This window comes from Anopheles gambiae, chromosome 3 (assembly GCF_943734735.2).
Source record: "Anopheles gambiae chromosome 3, idAnoGambNW_F1_1, whole genome shotgun sequence".
NCBI classification, from domain to species: Eukaryota; Metazoa; Arthropoda; class Insecta; order Diptera; family Culicidae; genus Anopheles; species Anopheles gambiae.
This window is the reverse complement of record NC_064602.1, coordinates 44,728,456-44,751,836: the sequence shown is the minus strand read 5'-3', so window position 1 is coordinate 44,751,836 and position 23,381 is coordinate 44,728,456. Positions and strand designations below refer to the sequence as shown.

At 46.8% G+C, this 23,381-nt stretch overlaps 5 protein-coding genes across 9 annotated transcripts in view; 3 read left to right on the top strand and 2 right to left on the bottom strand.

Annotated features, from left to right (window-relative positions):
- Positions 1-7,566, top strand: part of LOC1279329 (protein Atossa) — a 32,126-nt gene extending 24,560 nt beyond the window's left edge. For all 5 annotated transcript variants that reach the window (XM_061653351.1, XM_061653353.1, XM_061653349.1 and 2 more), the window contains 3 exons: positions 56-3,761; positions 3,851-4,113; positions 4,224-7,566. In XM_061653351.1, coding sequence (XP_061509335.1) covers positions 56-3,761; positions 3,851-4,113; positions 4,224-4,413 — 4,159 coding nt within the window. In that variant the 3' untranslated portion in view covers positions 4,414-7,566. The remainder of the gene's footprint in view (positions 1-55; positions 3,762-3,850; positions 4,114-4,223) is intronic.
- Positions 7,567-8,333: 767 nt separating this feature from the next.
- Positions 8,334-12,519, top strand: LOC1279327 (uncharacterized). The gene is made up of 2 exons (XM_061658549.1): positions 8,334-9,397; positions 9,479-12,519. The coding sequence occupies exons 1-2, from the start codon at positions 9,083-9,085 to the stop codon at positions 10,727-10,729; spliced, it is 1,566 nt and encodes a 521-aa protein (XP_061514533.1). The 5' UTR covers positions 8,334-9,082; the 3' UTR covers positions 10,730-12,519.
- An 85-nt stretch (positions 12,520-12,604) lies between these two features.
- Positions 12,605-16,252, bottom strand: LOC1279326 (actin-binding protein IPP). The gene is made up of 4 exons (XM_319033.4): positions 14,784-16,252; positions 13,727-14,699; positions 13,596-13,656; positions 12,605-13,516 (listed from the first exon to the last, which is right to left on the bottom strand). The coding sequence occupies exons 1-4, from the start codon at positions 15,213-15,215 to the stop codon at positions 13,126-13,128; spliced, it is 1,857 nt and encodes a 618-aa protein (XP_319033.3). The 5' UTR covers positions 15,216-16,252; the 3' UTR covers positions 12,605-13,125.
- LOC5668166 (uncharacterized) lies at positions 16,190-18,718 on the bottom strand. The gene is made up of 2 exons (XM_061658550.1): positions 16,649-18,718; positions 16,190-16,569 (listed from the first exon to the last, which is right to left on the bottom strand). Exons 1-2 carry the CDS (start codon positions 18,644-18,646, stop codon positions 16,459-16,461), a joined length of 2,109 nt encoding a protein of 702 aa, XP_061514534.1. The 5' UTR covers positions 18,647-18,718; the 3' UTR covers positions 16,190-16,458.
- A 1,040-nt stretch (positions 18,719-19,758) lies between these two features.
- On the top strand, positions 19,759-23,236 carry LOC1279324 (X-ray repair cross-complementing protein 5). The gene is made up of 4 exons (XM_319031.5): positions 19,759-20,290; positions 20,373-20,489; positions 20,552-21,662; positions 21,729-23,236. Exons 1-4 carry the CDS (start codon positions 20,273-20,275, stop codon positions 22,679-22,681), a joined length of 2,199 nt encoding a protein of 732 aa, XP_319031.5. The 5' UTR covers positions 19,759-20,272; the 3' UTR covers positions 22,682-23,236.
- Positions 23,237-23,381: the final 145 nt, after the last annotated feature.

Below are 23,381 nucleotides of genomic sequence, written 5' to 3'. Positions count from 1 at the left end.
GCCACGCAGTTCAAATACTTATATCTGCGCTTTTCTTCTATTTTACCTCATACAGCAAATCACCGGCAACCATGACCATCCAATCGTTGTGTGCCGCCATACGTAGTCAGCTGTACTTTTCACAAATTTCAGCGTGGAGCGATCTGATCAAAAAATCGCTCGAGCCGGACCTTTTCTCAAACCCGCGCATAAAAAAGTTGATCCCTGCGGCAAAGTGCAAAGCGGGCGGAGGGTCTCCCTTTTCCCTGGCACAGGCTAGGCTTGATATTCTGTTTCGCATTCGGACATACGACAATACTGCGTGTTTTAACGAGAAACCGAACGTTCACAACTTCCCCGATGCGAGTGTGGCGGACAATTTCGTGATACAGGTGTGTCTCAAAAGTTTGCCTCGGCTTGACCGCATACCGGGAATCGATGCCGCGTTGGATGCAGCGAAGATGAGTGCAACGCTGCAGAAGCAACAGCAGGTTGACCGTATACCGTTGCCCTGCCACGAGAAGGGCAAGCATCGGTGCGCGTTTAGGGTTGAGCTGGAGGAAGAGGAAGACGACGATGATTCATCCATGGTAGAGGGCGGGATGGAAGGCGAAACGGGCGACGGCGATGTTGGTGGCGAGGACAGTATGTTGCTCACATCCGCCGCAATCAGCCATCGCGAGAAACAACTGCTCAAGTACAGAAAGCGAATGTTGAAGCGTGAAAAGAAAAAGAAAGCCGGCGGCGCTGTGGGAGAAGGAAACAGCAATGCGAGCCCTACGAGTAGTAGCAGCAACACTAGCAGCGGAGCAACCAGTGTCAGCGATCGGAACGGATCCGGATCCGCCGATGGGTCATCGTATTTGTCGGCAAAAAGTTGTTACATGAGCGGTCAGATCGGACCGTTGGGTAACAATATGGGAAGCAAAAGCAACCACCCCTCCACGGAACCAACGGCAAACAATGCGTGTAGCAATGGAAACTGTCGCAATGCGTTAACATCGTCCATTAATTCAATTCAGCCACCGCTTTACTCCTCCACCGATCGTCACCAGGCAATGATGGTGTGTGATGATCGTTTTCATGCGATCGCTACCAACTCGAAATCCACCCAAACAGCAACGGCTGCATTATCGGTCGACCTGCTGTTACCGCCGCTCGTTTCGGTAGCGACCCAAACGGAACCCACTGTTTCCACCGCAATGGTTTGCAGCGATTGCAAAACTAGATCTTCCCGGACGGCAAGCGGGAACGAAACGCGCTCCTCACCAGCGATGAGTGAGCCGGCGCAGCGCGAGATGGAAGTTAGCCAAAACATGAACCATGCCAGCAGCAGCATTAGCAGCACAAACCGTGATAGAAATATGCAATATTTTAACGATTACTATAGGACTTACGATATTATCAATGAAAACTGTGATAAAGGTCCAGAGGCGCCTGTCGGGTGCGGTAAGCAACAGCAGCCGGGCCGTGCTGATGTGCACATGCAGGATGGCGGCTTCCGTAGCGTCCAACAGTCAAAATCGAACGGTAATGGAGTGAGCGGTTGCGATTTACCCGACACGTTTCGTAGACCGTGCTTCATTGTCGGCGGCGATGGGTACGAAGGGGATGAAGATGACGAAAGCAGTGCGCAGAAAAGGAACCGTGCAATCGCAAACGAAGCACCCGCCCTTCAGCAGGGCGATCTGCTCCTTCAAGCCATGCAAAGAACTGCCATGTTGAATGGGTCGAGTGAGAGAGACGGCCAGGAGCGGTATGGCAGGGCGAAAAATGTGCATGGAAATGTGGCTTTAAACAACAACAATTACACCACTGCAAACAACAACTTCGTCGAGCGTGATAGGGGGAAGGATGGGTCCGCCGTTCCGGTGGCAAATGGGGGGAAACAGCACGAGCAGCATACAGAAACCACTAGAGGCGACGAAACGGGCGAGAGGAATGGTGCGAAATTGGCAGCAGCAAATTGTGAAACAAGCGAATGTGATACCTTCAGTAAGGAAAAGAAGCTAGATTTAGGTGACTGTCGTCTGTGCAAACGACAAAAAACGAAGCATAATTTTAAACTAAACCTTACCCCATTGCTCTCCTCGGCGGCCGAGGTGCCCCCGTCCTCTTCGAAAAAGGAAGCATCGAAGAAGACGACGATGATCGCTGCGAGCACGGTACTGGACTGTGGATCAACGCCGCCGGGATGCCGTCGAACGCTGTCGGAGAGTTTAGTGGGACATTTCACCATACCAGGATCTTCGGCCATGGCATCCGGGTCAAACGGCCTCGGCGCAGCTAATTATGAAGGCCCCGATAGCGAAACCGTTCATTCTGGACGTGGGATGAATGAGGCGTACGGGCTTGCCTATTCCAACGTAGAAAATCTTAGCCCAGGAGACAGTCCAATGCTGAGCAGCTCGACCGGCGCTGTTGGAAATGGCATTTTTACATTCGAACAGATGAAATCGTACAGGCGCGCGTTCTCGGAAGATGTGATTGACACGATCACCTCCCTTGGCCCTCGATCGTACGCCGGCAATGATCGCACCCAAACCACCGAAGAGGATAGCACCGACGACACTGACGGCAGCAACGGTGGTGATAATGAGGTCGAACAGGAGACTCATCTACAGCAGTCGGGCGGTTGCGTTGACCATCGTCGTACAGCCAGCGGCGAAAACTCACGTACAGCGATTGGAACATCGGCCAAATGCGGGCATCAAAGTACACGCCGTCATCGGCCGCATACCTCTACGCCAGCAGGGAATGATACCGTGTGTAAGGAGCCACTCTACATCAGCTGCTCGGAGACGGATTGTTCTGTCAGCACTGCAAGCAGCGTTTCCCCTCACAAGAAACAAATTCTGAGCTGTGCTGCCATCGGAAGCGCCACGAGCACCTCAGAAGGCAGGACAACCGCTAGGGGAGAGGATTTCTCCAATACCCTAAAGCAGCAGCTCACACAGCACAAAACATCTTCGAAAATCAACCTCAACTACGTGTTTTGCTTGTCACCGCTGGCGCGCGATGATTCCGGCTTTACAAGCGGTAGTAGCCCGGCCACTTCAACCACCTTTCCTGCCACTTCCCCGATCGCGATCGATGACGCAGGAACGTTTGGCAAAGCTACGAAAAGCGTTCGAATGACCAACAGCGCGCACAGCGCGGGACTGTTTCGTTACGACTTTGAAGAGACCCCGGTCAGTCCGTTATCGGGCACTATCAAATCAAAATCCGCCCCTGCCTTTCCATTCTCCCCGCCGTTGGGCGGTGGTGCCCTGTCGCCACGCTTTTTGCGAAATGCCCAGCGCCAGTTTCACCATCGCTCCCGGTACCCCTCGGAACGATCGTCCTTCTCAGAGCGTTCGTCTATCGGCTCGGATGAGCAGTTTTCCGATGACGATCTATCATCCTATCTGTTGGACTCATCGAACGGCGGCAGCTACTGCAGTCCACTCTCGGGACATCAACTCCTGCCGACGGAGGAAGGGGGCGTTGGGTCCGCTCTAAAGATGGGTCGTTATATGGCTCGCACCACTGCTGGCCTTCTGCCTACGGCGCAGATGCTGAGCAAGGTGCTGAACAGGAACCTGTTCCGGTTTGGACGTGCACCAATGCTCGGGACGCTGGAAGAATCGCTGCTGCAACGACGGCTGAGTCCGAAATTCCAGGTCGCCGATTTTAAGGTGTTGCTGGGCGCCTCTGGCAGCTTCTGTCCGACACAGCTCACCATACCGGCTGCATCCTACTTCTACGAGCTCCCTGGGCAGCACTTAACTACACCGTATGTGGTAAGTTTGAGCAAGCGGCAGTGTTTCCTTAGCCCTTACACTGTGTCTGAACCATATCTAAATGAGTGACGTTTCTTTTCCGGTTTTAGTGTGAATTACGTCTTCCAAGAAAGGGATACTCGATACCGCGCACAGGCACCGTCCAGGCAACGTTGCTCAATCCGCTGGGAACGGTGGTGCGGATGTTTGTCGTGCCGTACGATTTTCGAGATATGCCAGCTATGTCCACTACCTTCATACGGCAGCGCATACTCGCCTGTGACGATAGCAGCCTCAAGCTGCTCGGCAAAAACATCGAACAGCTCAGCAATGCCGAGCAAATGAAGTTACTGCGTTATGCGATCCATTTGCGGTAAGTAGTTTGCACAACCTTTGGAATTGTTGCTTGCAGCTTCTTTAAAAGACAGTGACACTTATCTTAATCGAACCGAAACATCCCCTTCCCTTTCCATTCCGTCGCAGGTTTCAAACATCGCGATCTGGAAAACTGTCGCTTCACACAGACATCCGGCTGCTGATTTCCCGCCGCACCGACTGTGATACGGCCGCTGCCCATGCGAAAAATTTACTCGAGTCCCCGAACGAACTGAAAGTGGTTACCATCGTACCGGATAATCCCAAGTTTAGTTTACGTATTGATAAGCAGCAGTAGTGTGGCTTTAACAAACTCTCCTCTATCCCATGCGTGGTACGGCGATTGAGCATTCGAGGTGTGTGAGAATTTCGTCAACAGTCAACCTATCGACTGGGGGGCCCTACTAGACACACTGCTCTATATTCTCTCTTTTCTTCCGCAAATCCAACCGTAGAGAGGGATTTATTATCGTTTTGGATGTTTTTTGTTTCCCTTTTGTTTGTCATACCGATTGGCACTAAAACCGGGCGATTGTTATTCATTAAGGAATTTTACTTGTTTAATGCGCTTTGTTTTATAATAGCTATATGCAATTACAATGTTTCGAAAATATTTGTGTTTATCATACTTTGCTTTCTGCTAATCATTTTACCACTTCAGTACAGTGTGATCTCTCTCGCTCGGGCTCGATAAGTTCAATAACATGCAGCAGTTTCTGCAAGTCTATTTTCGTCAAAGGAATCTTGTTCCCCCAGCTTTAGAGTATAGTAAAAGGGTCAATGATTTAAACCAACTGGGGGATGAACCGGGAATGTTGTGCGTCGCGCAGGTAATGAAGCAACAGAGCAATTGAAGTTAAATAGTTGGCACGTGTGATGGGGATGAGAAAACGAAAACTTTATCAAACGGAATCGTAGGATTAATTCTAAATGGAGAATGAAAATCATTGGTGAGTCGGTGAAAACCCATCTGCAAAGATACAAGCAATTGTGATCTATAGATCGGTTTAGATTTATGCTTCAACTGTGATTGACGAAAAGCGTAAATTGTATGTTAGATACAAACACAAACTGTGTATAATCCGACGGGATGTGTGTATGTGTAGGCGAATGAAAAGAAATGGTAAACAAATTCACAGAAAGGAAGAAAACAAGTGGGAAATATACTATCATTCCAGAACGAATGGAAAACAATGCAAAACAGAATGCCAACAATACCGATACGTGGAAGAATCACAATGGAAAGTGAATAAAAATACATCGTTTATGTTTGGAAAAAAACAAAAAAACGATAAAAGGACGACAAACAGATGATAATGCAGCAAATGTACATAGCACGTTCTTACATGTGATGCAAGGGCAATATGATGATGATGATGATGATGATGAAGGCGAAGATTTTGCAGTGGTTTGGGGTGATTGTTATAGAACGAACGCCTGTGTTCATTTGTTCGTTACGCTTGTGCTCTTAAAGACAATGTTTAACAAAACTATACTTTCGCGCTGGGTTCGCATTTACGCAACGACGCGTTGAGTTCATGCATTGCGTACACACAGGCAACTGGTTTACTTCTTCATCCCCTCATAAAACTAATGTTTGTTACACTTAGTGTAGGAAAAAAGTAGTGTAAAGGCAGAAGCAATGCTGTGATGCTGCTTTTTTTTTGCTGTTCTTCAAACGTTTCCCGTGTCGTATTCATCTTGGCATTGAGCAAAGTAAAATTTATTTCGCAGAGAGATTAAATCTTTCTAGTGCAATTTGCCAACAATCCCTTTCCTGTCTTCATGTTAGTGAAATATTTGCCGCGATAGTAACGATATCAACCCCCTATGTCGATAATTAGCGAAAAAATCACGAACTAAGGATTCAACAGATGCGCATACACACTAGATTCAACACACTGCCATATAAGCGGAATGGGAGGAGAGAAAGAAAGCACGCCAAAGCGTTGTAAGGCGTGCCGATAGCCGATGAATGGATGCGTAAAAAGTTGTACTTTAATAACGTAGCTAAAATTCGTTCTTATAGCGCCTAATGTTGCAAGTTGACTTTACCGGCATTGGAATGTGTATGGAGTTATACACGTCGGCTCTATATATGTATGTGTGTGTATGTGTGCGTGTAATAGCGGTGCTTTTTCTCCTAGATAAGCAAAAAGGCGAATTAATACACATAAACTTTGGCTGTTCTTTTTGAACAGAAAATAACAATAATATCTTTGATGTCGTTGGAAGGATTCCTGCAAATTGGTATGCCGCCAGGTTACGAGTTGGAAAGCAGACGCTCGCGTATATGCGTTGTTTATGTTTTGTTGTACAATTAATTTGTTTGTAAAGCATACCTGCGTGGGAGGGATTGATTTGTACTAACGTCCTGTGCATATCCTACGATCGGCAAATACTACAGCACCACTGATCAGGCAGCTTCGTTCCGATTGCCGTCCCGACGCTTAGTGCATCCGTGGGACACTGTGTGCTTTAGAACAAGTAATTATTTTACCATAAAATAACTAGCAACATTGCCACCGAGAGATGAGTTTAAGAAATCATTACTAAACATTACTTAACAACCACATAGGGCACCAACTCACACACACACATACACACAGCTGTGTTTGTGCACAGATAGAATGAACAGCAAAAAGCAAAACAAGTAAACTAGTCACAGACCCTAAAATGAGTCCTTTTACTCATCGCAAGTGTACGCGTGTGTACGAATACTTTGTTTTTAACCACCGGAGTCACAACATTTCAATTACCATCAAATAGATTTCTCCCATCAAATTGATATCAGAAAGACAAACGGATAATACGGAACACGATTGCAATGCCATTTTCCTCCGACACGGCAATTAGGGAAAAAACCCAAAAAAAATTATAAGGAAGGGTTAATTTTTACAACTCGTTTCTGGATCTATTTTACGTTAATCCTTATTGCATCCTTATTGCGTATCTTTTGATTCTGAGCCCGACAACCGCATCAACGCGCATTCAAACTGTAGAAATAGGTCTGGGGAGTGGCACACGAATTCAACTGGCTGGATCAGAGTGAAAGTTAAACCAAAAACTTAAGAAAATACTATACAAGGTAAACGATACAGTAGTAAAATAGAGAACAAGTTGAACCAGAGTCGAGACATAGGAACATTACGAAAATAGTAACATTGTAAGCTATGTAGAAACAGGATAACGGAAGGGAATTAAAAAGAAGAAAATGATATAATAAAAAAAAACATACAAACACAAACACTTACATCAACACACAACACACACACATACACACAAGTGAACGGTATGAACAAAATGATGAAGAACAGAATAACAATATACATTTACTATATATTTATATATACACATTTTTTCAGAAAAGTAATGAAAAATATTTAACGAAATAATAAAGAAAAACGAAATCATAATTCACTAGATGTTCAGTTAAAGATTAAAAAAATAACCTAGTCCTGCGAGTATTTTTTCTTTTACTACATTCGAAAAGTATATGGCCAATAGGATAGGTCTTCTTTGTTTTTCACTATCCTTACCGTAGACTATCATGAAGAAACCGGCACCCGCTCCGTTGAGGAGAGAAATGTGCAATGATTTTGCAAAACTTTGCGAATCAACCGATGGTCATAATCTTTGAACTAGAGACAGATGCTCTCTGACACAATTAATTACAAATGTTTGAGTGAACCCGAGTAGAATAAGTACAATGCAGCGTCTATTTTTCTAATTAAAATTGATGAAACTCTTACTAAACTATGACTTGGTTTTATCTTTCGCCCCTTATATATTGCGCCATTGTGTTCTTATATCTTACGGTTCTTAAAAACATGCCCGCCATGGGTTCGAATCCCGAAAGGACCGTGCCATCATACGTAGGATTGACTATCCTACTATGGGTAATGAATAAGTCAATGTAAGGCAAGCCCAGTACACGCAACAACCAATAACGGTTGTTGTGCTATAGATGAAGAATAGTTACAATACTGGGTATCTATTCAATACAATACGTTCCATTTCCTATGTTTGAAATATCTTCTGATGAAGATTTTTTTCATTTGCCGTGCCATTCCCAACGATAAATGTTTATTTAGAAAAAATAGTCGAATTTAGCTCAGATAACGACATTTGGGCTAAAATTTGAATCAAAGCACTGCTTCCTATATGCACCTTGGTTGACAAACTGCATACCCCTACCTTGCGTGTAATCAGCTTGTGCCAAAGTGACGCTGTCAGTGGCATCAGTTTTCATTTTGTGTTTTTGCGAGGGTAACAAAAAAAAAACGAGAAGAAAGAAACAGTACAGAAATAAATAGTGTCGAAAAATGAAAACGCATTTAACTCTCAGCCCACCAGCAGAACACGATATCGATAGTTTGTTGTGGCTGGTGTAATGTGCGGGTTCCATCATTAGTACGGCTCTGAGGTGTGCAGTGTGCTTTTGTTCTGGTGCATCTGTGCAATCCCACGCAAGGGGGCACGCAAGCGGACTAGCATCGCGTGCGAGGTGGCATTTCCTCCTCCCCCAGTTGGTCGTCACTTCAGGTGTAGAAAATAGGCGAGCGGAACGGCAGTGGCACTGGTCCTTGCGGGCACTGGCCAGAAAGGGACATCGTCTCCGCTGCAAATGAGTACCATGGTGGGTACGCTATAGAACGACTGCAGACCCGCTAGCTTTGTGTGTATGGTACTGCGTTGACATCGTTACACAGAAGGTTAAAAACACACACGGGCGGATGGGAAGAGTTGCACAATTGATTTTTCTCAAACCTCGAACGAAGGGCCGTCACCCGCACGACTGGGTGTGAAGCTTCAAAACAAACAGTGCATTAGCGACACCAGTGTGTACGGATAATTGGTGCAGAGGTTCTCCGTGCAGTGTGTTGTGTGTGTGTATGTGTGTGTGTTCAGTGTGATTGAATATAGAAGCTATATCGAGACACTTTCCCGTAAAGGGATAGTCTATCATGGAAGACAAACTGTTCACCAGCGTCGAGGAGGAGTGCCTGTACTGGAAGGAGCGCTGCCTGAAGGTGTCGCAGGAGCGGGACGATGCGCAGCGGGAGTTCGATGACTTCACCACCGAGTCGCGGCAGCTGGAAGCCGAGCTGGAGATGACGGTAGAACAGCAGGAGAAGAAGATCCGCGACCTAAATCAGCTGGTCAATCAGCTGCACAGCGAGAACGAATCCTACAAAAGGAAGATGCAATACTCGGAAAATGAAACCAACAAAATCGATGCCGACTTTCGGCAGCTGGCAAAGGAGAACGAAAAGCTGAAGGTAGGTAGTGGGCGGTTCCACCGTAGGAACAGGCCATCATGCAATTCCGAGCCTCTCATCCGTCTCCCTGCCTCCTTTTAGATATACATTCGCGAACTGGAGCAAAAAAATGACGATCTGGAACGGGCAAACCGGGTAGCGAGCGAAAGTGTGGCCGAATTCGAATCGATGCTGAACCAGGCGTACGAGAAGAACGCACTGCTCGAGCTGGAGGTGGACGAGAAGGAGCGCATGCAGATTAAGCTGCAGCGATTAATGGATGAGGCGCGCGATTTGAAGCAGGAGCTGAAGGTGCGCACTCTCAAGCCGGACGAGCATGGCGAAAAGCTGGAAGATGACGAGCTGGGCGAACACCGGGACGGTTCCAGCAAACAGTTGGATCCCTCGAACGAAAGTGCATCGACCACGACAACCATCGCTACCGCCAACGTAACGTCCGCGGTCGGTGCGCCGCAGCAAATGAACAGCGTTGGTCTTGGGGGCGCGGATGGCATAGATCCGGACGATGGTACGCTGGGTGGTTCCAAGCTAGAGACGCTCAATAACAACCTGAACAGCAGCAAGCAGCAGCGAAGTGCGCTCGTTTCGCCCATGGTAAAACTGTCGGCGAGCAAGTTGAATGACTTTGGTCGCGAAACGACCACGCCAGAGGACGGCATCGTCGGGGACGGTGTAAAGTCAACGCTGCTGTCCTCACCCAGCAGTCAGCTGATAATAGAGCGAAATGGCAACAGTACACCCTCGAGCGCACTCGTACCGGGTGGGCTGGGCGGGCTCAATGCCCCAATGGCACCGAGCGATCGCGTTTCGACGCTGAACATTGTGGCCGATCTGCTGCGACGGCTGGACAATATGGAGGCGAAGCTGAAGGCGTGGAAGATTCGCAAACCCTCGTCGCGCACCGGCCCCGGCAGTGCGGGTACGGTTGGCAGCAATGTTCGAACATCTCTGCACACCAGCCACACGATTTCGAATCTGCACCACAGTGCCGGTACAGGTGGACTGATGAACAGTCATAATCAGCATCATCCTCACCACCACCATCACCATAGCAACCATCATTACCAAAGCCAGCTGCAGCAGCAGAACCACCACGCAGACAGCAATCTCTCGCTCAATTCGCTCGGCTCCGGCGATGGTACGGTGCTGCTCGCCTCGTCGGCCAACTGTTGCGGCGCTACTGGCAACGGCAGTAGTAGTAACGCGGCAGTTGGCAATGTGCAGCTGCACTCTTACCAGCCCAGCACCATCACGATCGGTACGCAAACATCCCAGCATTTGCCGGCAACCTCGTTGCCTACCAAGACGGAACTATTGCGTACGAATAAGTAATGGTACAAAGCATGTCGTCAGCAGCATGATACCCCGCACACAGAACCGACGAGGTTGTGCTTTGCAGTACACAAAACGGGAAAAATGCAGAGATGGCAAGCGGGGAATTGCGCTAAATGTTATATTCCGAGCGTGAGGTCTAGTATGAAAGAGTGATGGGCGAGGGTGATGAAACTACCAACATAAGACACTGTGACAAAGTGATTTAATTTAAATATTTTCGAGTTTTGTTTTTTACGTTACACCGTCCATCGCAAGGGGGAGGTGGTGGTGTGTGGGTGGATTATGCAGATTATGTGTCCGCTGCATACAGTTCGGTTTTAATCGTACAATTAATTGGTTCAGTTTTGATACTAACTTCCTTTTCATCGGTTGTACATATACATAATAGCGTATGATGAAGAAAGACAACAAAAAGTGTGCTAAAAGTGTAACTAGCGCACTCGTTGTAGGAATTATGTAGTTTGGAATGATTTTTGGTTCCCGGTTTTCGTTAGCATTATCTATTTATGATATATTCCGGGAATTCTGTGCGCATTCTGTGTGTCTCTCCGTGTGTCTGTAGTACTATTTTTGTTTTACTTTCCTCTGAGATTTGTTCTTGGACAGTTTCATCCCTATTTTGTCCTAGTTGCTCTCCGCAACAGAGTGTATGCTAATTTATAATTTATGTTTGAATTTGGAACCGTTGATCGTTTTCCAGATTTTGCTTTTTTTTTGCTGTCCGCGAAACGATCTGTGTATGCCAGCTAGCGAAAACTGTGTACTGTGTAATTATGCTGCTTCTGCGAATGTTTTAATATGCAACGGGCAACAACGTTTCATTCGCTTCCGTTTACACCCCAAAAGCGTCACCAGTATATGCAGTATTGTACGCAATATTTACACCGCTAATATGACACACGACACAGAGAAAGACGTATAAAATGCATTGCTTTAATCGATTCCGTGAAGTGTATACAATTTTTTTGATAAATCAATGGTGATGTTTTCGAAATGGTTATAAAAAAAACATTTCCTTCTATCGGAGCGCCGCCTTACTTTCACAAAACTTACCCGCTCTTAAAAAAAAGTACTGAAATAATCAACCATTTGAGTAGTGAATGTGGGTGACACCTGCAAAACATTTCCTACTTCACGCCGCGCGCTAAAATCCACCCGAGTCACAAAATACTCTGTTTTGGGGAAAAGATAAAACCTTTAACAAAAAAACTAAACCTTACAATTCCTGCAACATTGGCGTGGGCAAAGGAGCAATACTACAGCAGCCCACCTTGAAGGGAAGAATTTAGCGAAATTATAAGTATAATATAATATATTTTGATCGAGGTGTTAGTATGATACAAAACAAACTATTTCTGCAATACCTTTTGACAAATACTGCACGGAGGGAGGAGCAAGCTATGAGCATCATCCGCGGCAATGTGAGCACGACGACGAGGTAAAATACCACTATTTGAGCGAAACAACGTTCCCATCTCACAAGCTTCTTTCGCCTAACACCATTGTTTGTTAACAAAAATGTAAAACTGTGCAAAATGGGCTAGAGAACGGTAGTGGAATTGAAATTAATTGGGAAAAACTAAACTAAAAATAGTAACAACAACCAACAAACAAGTTGTGTATAGACCATCAGAAGAGTAGTAGCAAAGTAAAATACAAAGCGAAGCAAAAATGTCCAACAAAACAGGCAAAAACTATAAGAAAGTGATCAAAACTAACGCATAATAAAGGCTATATTTATTCAAATGGTATATGAATAACAATATTAGCAGAAAAACAAAAACAAACACCTTTTCAATAGATTATCACAAACCATTTCATAAATTTCCGCGCTTCCTTTCTTTCCCACGTTTTCTATTTTTAAACAGGACATTTAATCGATTTATTATATATTTTTTTATCTTTATGGATAATTTATCAGATCACGATACGAGAATGATTGAAAATATAAATGAGATGTAGTAGAACAGCCCCAACCAAGTTGTGCAAAAAAGGATCGGGCTGGGGATCGTGTACGCAGATTAATATGGTGGTGGTGGTACTACACACTATAATATATCTAGTTGCACATCTATATGTTTAAAACATTTCACCATCATCTCATCGTTTGTTTGTTGGTAAGTGATCGAAAAAGTGTTGATCAAAAGTAACTTGGAAAGAAACAACGATCAAACAAACGAGAAGAAGAAATACGTATTTCGGCACTTTCAACGCAAAAGGTCGGTTCGGTTTCGCGGCTTTGCGCGGGTAGCACACACGCGAATGGTTTGCTATTCAATCGCAGCGCTTTATAAGCGCATCTTTGGTTTTGCGATGGCGAATGTTAGGCGCGCCGATTGGACCGAGGGATAGAGATAAATCCCCAAAGGAGGTTGTTTTTGTGCCTTTTTTGTTTAGACGACTACCGCACCCGCCTCAGAACGACTGGTCGGTAGATCCGGGCACACCTTCCACTGGTCCGTGATGGGATTGTAGCACTCGAACGAAGCGATTGTAATTTGCGCCCGGTAAAAGTTGATCTCGCAGGGCTGATCACCACCAGCCACGTACAGTAGGCCGTCGGCCGCTGCTACGGCTGGGCTGGACCGGCGTACCGTCATCGGCGAAACCATTGACCACTTGTCCTCGTCGAAGCTGTAGCGTTCGACTGTGCGTAGCACTTCCTGCTGGCTGCTGTTGCCACCGACCACGTACAGATGGCGGTCGAGAATGGCTACCCCCATCTGGCAGCGAGCGGTTTGCATTCGGGCGAGCTTCGTCCATTCATGCGTAACGGGATTGTAGCTGTTTATTGGAAAGTGGATAAGCATATTAAAAGGTATGGTCTTGCTATTTTCCATTTCACACTCCTTGCTAAACTCACCTGATCAGATCGGTTAGATATCTCGAGTGAGTATTGCAGCCACCGACAATGTATATCAAGCCTGGAAATGGGAAGAAACAATTCGGTTAATGTAGAAACACCCCACCACCCTGCCGGACAATGTCACTTACCTTCGAAACTTACGACACCCATACTGAACTTGGGTTCCGGCAGATCGCCTACCATTCGCCACGCATTTTTCATCGGATCGTAACACTCAATCGAGCCGCCAATGTCCTCCCCGATCCAGCCGCCCATCGCGTACAGCGTGCCGCCGAGCGTACAGAGCCCAAACTCGCACCGGGGCACATTCATCGGTGCCATCGGTTCCCAGTTGTTGTTCTGTGTGTCGTACACCTCCCCGTTCGCCAGGATCTGGCTGCCGCGCTCGCCACCGATCACGTAAATCTTGCCACCGAGTGCGGCCACCCCTGGCAGGATGCGGCCGATCTCCATCGGGGCCGATTCGATCCACTCGTGCCGAAAGATGTCATACTTGATGACGGACTCAAAGATCCAATCCGTTGGCGTCCATCCGGTCGACCGTTCCCGCCGCGATCCGCCAATCACGTAGATGCTTTTCTTCGCACAAACTCGCGGGCACACGCGCAACGGCACGAGCTGACCGCGGCGCGATGTCAGATCCTTGCGCACCGAGCGGAGCGCTATCTTGAGCGACACATCCCGGCACTCGGCGATGGCCTGATCGATCAGCCCTACCGGCACTAGAGCGATGCGCACGTGGGACAAAATTTCAAACACGTACTGGCGGCGCGGCACCACATCGTGTCGGATCCAGCGCAGCGCGGCATTAAACACCTGATACTCGCTGTCGACCCGCAGCGCCTCGGAGGCGATCACCTTCACCAGCAGCGTGTGCGGAATGTCGAGCAGTTCGTCCTCGAGGGCGACCTTCGGAAAGTTGCTGTGGACAAAGTTGGCCGCCACCTCGGCCAGCTGGCGACAGTTGTGCGCTTCGGCGAATCGCAGTATGCCAAGCGCGTTCGATGAGTGTAGCTCCCGGCACAGATACTCGCAGCAGCCGTCCACTACCTCGGGCACCTGCAGCATGTCGGCAGCAGCCAGCAGCTCCTGCACATTGCTCTGGAGAAGAAAACAAGCAGAAGGGTCAAGCGATTAATCATAGCAGGCGATTACAGTTGGGGAAGGAAATGGTTACCGACTTACCTGTTCGATTTCGATTTGGCCGGTGTAGATGAACTCGACCAGCAGCTCCAAAATGTCGGCCCGAATCGAGTGGAGCGTAACGGTCTTCTGTTTGCCCTCGCTCAGCCCCAGCTCGGGCCGGAACATGGCCTCGAAGTAGGCGGAACTGGCACTCAGCACGGCCCGATGGGCGTGGACGGACGTAGCATCGCCAACCTTGATCTCAACGTCACAGAAGCGTGAATCTAGCCGCAGCGCGTTCAAATTAAGCAGCATCTTTTGTGCGTAATGCGGGCAGCTGAATCGCGGCTTGCCCCCGCTGCTGCCAGCAGTACCACCTGCCGCTCCACCGACTGCCTGCGACACATCCGTCGGGGAAAGTGGTGACTGCGTCGAGAGTGAGCATATGATGTCTCCACAGTTGTTGCCATTGTAGTTGTTTAGTGGGGGCATGGTTGGGCCTTCTTCTTTTTTTTTGCCTGCCCGTTTCACCAGCTCTGCCGTGTGTGTGTATGCGCTTTTTTAGAAAATTGCAGGCTTATCAATTCCCACCTTGTTTTGGTTGCAACAATCTCGCTTTTCACCCGTTGAATGCAATGAGACGAAGTAGTTTCAGTGTTACACCATCTTTACTTCCGTCTGACAGGCGATTCCTTGGCGTTTTTACTCCATTTCTCTTTGCTTGCAGCACAGCATGCAAACCAATCACTGTTCACTGTTTGTACTGAGCAAAAGAGCTTCTTTTTCCCGTTCTGTGAGCAATGTCCAGAGCAGCCCCGGACACAGTGCCACAGCGGCAGCACAATTTCGTTATTCGATTATCTTTGCGATACGGGCCTTAATTAACACGTACATGACACTGCAGGGTAGCCGTAGTGTGGTGTGTATGTTGGTTATTCGACTGCTTCCTACGCCCTAGAGTACCCCTTCTCCACACGCGACTTTCGAGATACGTTCGTTCATTGTCTGCCCGCGAGACTAATCAAAGAATCTATCAATTTAATAAACCATCTTCCGTCGCACTCGCAAAGGTCTGCGATGGCCGCGACCCTTCACTTTACTTCGACACTATTTTATGCACCCGTTCACAAACCGCAGCACTGTGTTCCGCAGTTTTGGCTGCTCCGTTGCTGAAATCGCCAGAAAAAGGGTGAGAGAAACAGCGAGATAGAGAGAGAGCGCGAGAAACGCAGACGGGTGTGTAACAATTGCTGCAATTCACGAAACGCACTGTGCGGGAGTCCCTTGCGAACGCGTCATTCGCCCACAAGATGTCATTTCACTTGGCAAAGTATTGAGCCAAAGAGTGCAACTTTCGTATCAAACCTCTCCGCTGCGGCAATATCGTTGCGGACGGACGGGGACTCTCTTCGCGTTGGCAAGGCGTAAATTTTCTCCAACAGCAACTTCTCGCACAATACGCAGCAGCAGCAGCAGCAGCAGTACGCAATTGATGTCCGCTCGCACGTCGACACAGCTCTTTGTTGGTGTGAGTGATTTGTTTTTGTTTTGCAAAACCATCGGTTGCTTCGTCGCGTGGGCTGCAACACCAATACACACGCGCACCTGTTACAGCTGTCAGTTGTTGGACGATGAATGAACGGCGCTCTTTGGGTTGGGATTGCTTTAAAAAAAATGATTAAACTGAAACTGCTGGTGGCGCACGCTCGATGATACAAAGTAAGCTCTGCACTGCCTAGAAGCTGGCTGGAACATCATCCTCCACGATATCGTTGTTTCTTAATTTCCGGTACAGCTGGATTATTAAACTACCATCGCTGACTGCCTGTAGTTCGAGCGATAGACCCTGGAATGAAAGTGATACGAATAACAATATCATTTTGCCGTACAAGTGCTGCAAGTGGGCTGTTAAGAATTGTACTTACTTTTAGCTTATCTCTTCTCTCTTCCATTTCAGCCAAATACTCTTCCGTATCCAGCAGCAAGCGCTTGACCAAATCCATCGCTACTGGACAATCTGTTTTCGCGCACAGTGTGGCTTTTTCTCCGTGCCAACGCATACGGACCGGTGCATCCAATGCGAACCAGGTGTCATCGGGTTTAACTTCCAGGACACTAGAAAAGCTGGCTGCTTTCGTTTTAGATTGCTCATTTCGAATGCAGTACGTGATGGTACGCTTCTCGTCCTGCTGCCGAACCGGGTGAGGATTGTTTTGTGCGATAATGTCCTTAGCAGCGTTTTTCACACAACACCCGGACACGATTAAAGACGATGGCGTTCGGTGTATCAACCGAGCAGCACACGAGTTCGTTGATTCTATATGTGCAGGCATGGGAATCGACAGTAGTAGGCTTTCATTTCCATTTTGAACCGTTGTAACCAGCATGCAGCGAAATGTCGGTAATCCGCATGCCAAATCTTGTGCAGTTAAGCACACAATTGCCGAGAGTTCCCCTGCTGGACTGAACGTGCCAAGCACGGGATAGGAGTGCAAATCGCTGTCGCTTTGGGCAATGCAAATGCTCCACTGTTTTTGCTTGGAAAGTAAAGCAAAAAACCCTTGGTTAATGGCTATTTTCACACTGGCAAACAAACACACACACTCCTTGCGATGTCCAAACAGAAGAGCTTTCCCTTTTCTGGGTGGCATTTCACGATGAAATGTAACATCCATATGGGCAAGCGCTTCGAAAGCTGTTCTGTTTTGATACAGTGCTAGCACGTCGAATTTAGCCTGCACAACTTGCAGGGCCCTATCTATACGTTGGTCAAATTGCACTTCTTCCGTGAGTATCTTTGTGATACGTTTCGAACCCGCACGATTATCCTTGCGAAGTAAAAACATTTTTGGAACATCAGCTACACTTGTCTGCTTCTCGCTCTCCCTGCAATCGATGGTGTAGAATTGATTATTTTCTGTCAACAGCAATGCGACCGATTCGCTTGCAAGCACCGTAATGCCTATCACGCCTCGAACAGGTACTTCGCTACTTTCCGTGATGATTTGTTTTGTTTCTTCCGAGTAGTAAAATTGCACACGATGTGTGCTAAGCCCGTTCGAGTACAGGAACCCGTTATTTGCTTTCTCGAATGCATATGCTTCGACTGGGGCGTGAAGGAACACCGATGAGGTTGCCACCAGGAGCGCTTCCGGGTCAAGCGATTGGGCAAAGATGACCAACACACCTGCCTGCAGCAGAACAGTTAGGCATAGGCTGCTCTCGAAGAAATCAAAATCCAGTACACAAGAGGCAAAGCACCGCAGCGCGATCAGATCACTTTCGCCATTGGCTTGCTCCTGCACCCAATACAGCGTGTTATTAATGGCAATCAACAGCACCTGGTCTCCCACGGAAAGCTTTGTGAAGCCGAGAAAGTTGCCCAAAAACCGTTCATTCACTTCATTCACTATCAAACATTTGATGCTAAGCCGGGCTGTGGAATCGATACTTTCAATGACCAGATCGCAGCTCTTGAGCGTAAGGTGGGACGAAAATCCGTCGGATAGTTCTATCAACTCCAGTACTATTTTTCCGGCACTGGTTTGCCTCACTATAAAAAGCTGTCTCTTGTCAGGACCTTGCTCAGCGTGCAGGACATGATTGCAGGCATCGATCTGCACGAACTTTTCATCCAACGCTTCATACACCAGCAAATTACCATCAGATGAGATTAGTAATACGTTCGATTCAGTCCTTTTCAGTTCACGTACAGGTTCATCAAATTCTTGTTCACATCTTGCGAATACTTTTGCTTCGTTCTGTTCCCGAGTAAGGGTCGTCATGGAGACAGAAACCACCTGCTCAACACTTGCAACCATTACGGTCGTGCTTTGTTGATCGTTGTTCGCAGCACAGATGATTGAAATGGGATAGAAATTGTTGTCTGGTATTTTCCAACGCGCTAAATATTTATAGGACATTTCCAAGAGAATGTGGAGAATATTTGTACGCTGCTATGTTTCCGTTCGTTCCTGTGTTTACATTGGCAACTGCCGTCGGCTTGGCGCCAAATCGTTTGACATCACAAGCAGCAACAACAAAACAATGCACGTTTCAATCCACACCAGTGTGGCCAGATTTTTTGGCGTTTTTCGGTAAAAAAGAACAATCGGTAGGAATACAGATAAATCGGTTGTTACGAACCGGGCTTCTCCGGCAGGCCACGCGAAGGTTTGGCCCTTAGCAAGAGTTGCAGGGTTGTAACGGAGGAGAAACAAACAGCAATTGTGGACAGAGTATTTGATACTTCGCCTACTAGCCAGTCCTTCCCGCTAGTTGCTTCTAATCCAAATGTTGGAAAGCCTATGCAGACGGAAGGGGGTGTTTGGCTCGGAAATCTAGGGGCTCTGTCCTATTTCGGATATTGGAATTAAACCTCTTAACTCCAAGAGGTTCTGCGTTTGAATCTGTCTTTATTGAAAATCCCAAGTGCCACAAATCCACTAAACGACCACTAAACGGCTTCTAAACGACTTAAGTTCTCTACCTAAACGGAATATAGAAAGACTTCGTTTAGCAGACGGCAAACGACTCATGCATTCTAAAAATAGCAAAAAAGCTGGTGGCGCTCTCTGTTGGTGGGATACCCCAACCAGTTGAGCTTCATCGCGTGGAGGAGAGCTTTCTCATTTTCTCTGTACTGTTGTATGGTTTCGCATTGAAGTTATGCATCGCTAGAACTAGAACGGCGATACGATTGTTTAAATACTAAACTCCAACGGATACCACCAGTACTGAAGCAAGTGAGATTTGAGTAATGGTCGTTGGTGTTGATACCCACGTATCTGACCACACGACCATTCATATAGATTTTTGCTCAGAAAGTTATAAGGCTATATAGGTCATGATAAGATGAAACTTGTCGAAACACATTTCAAGAAAAGGATAGCAATATAATGATGAGTTGTAATACGCCATCTATTGATCAGACCAATGAAGCTGTGGAGCTTTCATTTTTTTTCTATGGATATTCAATTTTCCAGTCGTTTAAGCTTAATCTGTGGCGCTTGGGATATGGCCTACTTTTATACTAAATTTGTCCTTACACGTTTACCCGAATATCCGTTTGGACTGGATAATTCGTGTTTCCAGAAACATCTTTTTTTGATGTGGAAGGATAAACAATGGTTACTAGGATCAGATTGGTGAAAAAAGAAATTTAGAATCGCGTGTGTAACATCGGTATTTCTGGTCACTCTGCTCGCCTTGCTCTGCGGGTTTGTTGCTGTCAAACAACAAAAACAGCTGTTCCTAGGACGCCGCCAGATCTTGAAGATTCTTGTATAGAAATGAAAACATGTGTACAGTTTCCTATAAATTCACCAGTTCAGAATAAATTGCGCTGATCAAACATTTATCGTGCAGTGCAGTTTACACATTTACCAAGCCGGCTCTTCTTCAAACGGCATTTCAAGTTACTTTAAGTAGAATTTTAGCACATAGCAGAGGTCGTTTGAAAAGCGGTTCTGAACGGTTCCTTTTACAAATTTGCCTTCGGGGGCAGGATCAAAAGCTGTGAAGTTAAGAAACGTTACGTATAACAAAAAATGTCTCGCGCAATAGGGGTAAGTGTTGTGCAGTGTTCAAGAGATTGAAGTTTAAAGTTATTTAACCGGCTAACATGCTCATTCTATCAATTGCTTTCAGAAAGCCCATATGATTGTACTGGACGTAGGTCGCAGCTGTGCGATTGCTACCGGAAGGGATAAGCAATCGTTCTTCGACAAAGCAAAAACCTGTGCTTCCCTCATCGTGCAGCGCTTGGTATGTATGAAGCAGTAATTGTTTAAAGAAGCGCGATTTCTAATAAAACATAATAAAACTAGATTTTTAGCGCACCAAACGATCATGTCGGCATAGTTCTGTTTGGAACAGACGAGACAAACAATCAACTGAACGTGGATTCTGGAGGGTACGAAAATATCACCGAAGCTTTTGAGCTGAAACCACCCAACTGGCAAACGCTAAGAATTTTGCAAAACCAGGTGGTTCAAACGGAATCGGAAGCAGGCTGGTTCGATGCACTGATCGTTGCCACCAATTTTCTGCGTAACGGTGCATTGGGCAAAAAGTTTACCGGATACAGTATCATCCTCCTTTCCCCACTGTTCGTGGCTGGCGATATCGATCAGGGTCAGCTAGAGTCTGTGGCGGATGGAATAAGCAATATGTTGGGTGTTGTGCACGTCATCACAAATTACGTACTCCATCCAGCGGCATCTGTCGCCTCGATCTTCACCACAACGGGTACCTTCGATGAGCAGGCAAGCAAAACCGAAGCACGGATCGAAAACGAGCGCTACGTAAGACAAATATTGCATACTACGGATGGCACCCTGGCCAACATAAACTGGGCCGAGCGGATGTTGACCTTCTTCGATGCAAAAGCAGTCCGACCGACGCCCTGGAACTCCACACTGACCATTGGCACAAAGGTAAAGCTGTCCATTTCGGCCTATTACATTGTCTGTGAACAGAAGGGGCTGGGCTCCTTCAAGGTGGATAGCGTCGACGATGCTGCCTCGCGGGTGGAAATGAGAACGCAATACTTTTTAAACGACAAACCGGCCGAAATTTCCATGCAGGACATCATTATGGGCTACATGTATGGGTCTACGGTCGTGCCGTACGATAATACGATCGATATCGAGTACAAGTCGGGCGATTGCCGTTTAGCTTGTCTGGGATTTACCGCATCCAGCAACATTCTCGAGGAGCATCTGTCCGGCAAGGGATCGCACGTGGTCGTCGCAAAGAAGGGATGCGGCGCTTCGAATCAAAAGCTTTGCGCCTTGGTCAAGGCAATGCACGAGCTGAACGTGGTCATGATCGCCACCAAGGTGTACCGTAAAGATACCAAGCCAAGGCTGAACGCACTAATTCCTACGTACAAACATGGGAATCCGTGCCTCGTGATGCTGGAACTTATATTCAAAGGTGAGCTGGCATAATGTCTATTTTTGTTTGTTTCTTAAACATATGCTAAATATTTGGCTTTTTTAGATGAGCTCTGCAGCTTGAAGTTTCCCTCGTTACTGAAATCTTCTAAAAACAAGCCTACGAATGAACAGTACGACGCGATCGACAAGCTAATTGACAGCATGAATCTGATGGATGCGGTCGACGATTCCAACGGGGAATGTCGTGAAGCGTTTGCCCTCAACAGCACATTTAATCCGACGCTCCAGCACGTGTACCGAACCGTTGCTCACCGGGCACTCAACCCAAAGCAACCGTTGCCTGACGTGAACAGTACATTGCAAGAATTGATCGACGTTCCGAAGAAAGTGGTAGATCGATCAAAGGCAGCGCTGGAAGAGGTAAGGAAGGCGTTTGAATTGAAAGAAATCAAACAAAACACGCGTGCCGAGTGGCTGCAACGGATGGCAAAGATCAAGGTAGGGACCGATGCTAGCGGCAGCAGCAGCAGCACAACCATAGACAGTGGTGTTCTCATGGACGAGGAGGCCGACGACGGCAGCGATGATGCTAACCGTAGAATGGTCGTGTCCGTGGGTACAGTAACACCCGCCGAAGACTTTGCGCTTCTTCTGCGGCGGGGTGAAAAGTTTGCCACCGTTGCCACGCAGCTGCAGAACGCAGTGTTCGAGCTGCTGTTCACGTCAATGCGACCGCCCGGTAGTAAGGTGATTGCTGCATTGCTGGCTTACCGCAGCGAGGCACAAAAGCTTGGTCCGTACCGGTACAACGAGTGGATGACCGAGTTTAAGGAAATGCTCCTAACACGCCAAAAGGCAGACTTCTGGGAGACGGTGATCGTTGGCGAGAAGCTCGGTTTAATTGATTCCCAGGAAAGTGAGATGAGCACGGTAAGTGTGGATCAGGCGGCAAACTTTTACAAAACCCCGACACAAAACAAAATGGCAGTGGAAAGCTCGGATGGAGATTACATAGATCCGGATTGTTTGTTTGATGAGTTGAATGGTTCTTTCTGAGCTATTAACGACTTTTGACGGCAATTGGATACATGCTCGTGGCTTGGCCAGCGCAGCTGTAAAGGAATAGAAATATAAAGCACTTTACTAAAATACAATAACCTGTGTACGCAAACAACTACTACAAAACACTACGTGAGATGATTGCAATGAGAATTTCTCCTCCGTCACATGTTTCCAATGGTTGCATCGTATTTGTTGAGTCAATTTCTTCAAGTGCAGCCAATGTTCAGAGTGCGTAAATGCATTTATCAAACCGTTCAAACAAGCGAACATTACTATTATCTACGAGATGCTATACAAAAAGTCAAGTTTGCATCGGTCCAACGCCGGAAGTTTGTGCGACATCTCGTAATTAATCCCTCCAAGAATACGGTAATGATAAGAGCTCTGGAAGGCAAATTTTGTACAAATATTGATTATGTGAATAAGGAGAATAGATCAGAATAAGTCAGAAATTAGACAGGATTTACTATTGTTATGTGAGATAATTACACGAAATGAGGATTTTTGGTTGCAGGGTGAATAAACTTAAAATCTGGCTCTTAAAAACAATAATTTGTGTAAAACTCTGGAATATATCTACTCATGCACGATAATTTCGTTCAATTTAGTTCAGTTTTCGGATTTGAGTTTTAAAATAACTCACACCAATCCAATACGGCCGCATCTGATAAGACGCCCAATTGATACAAATATT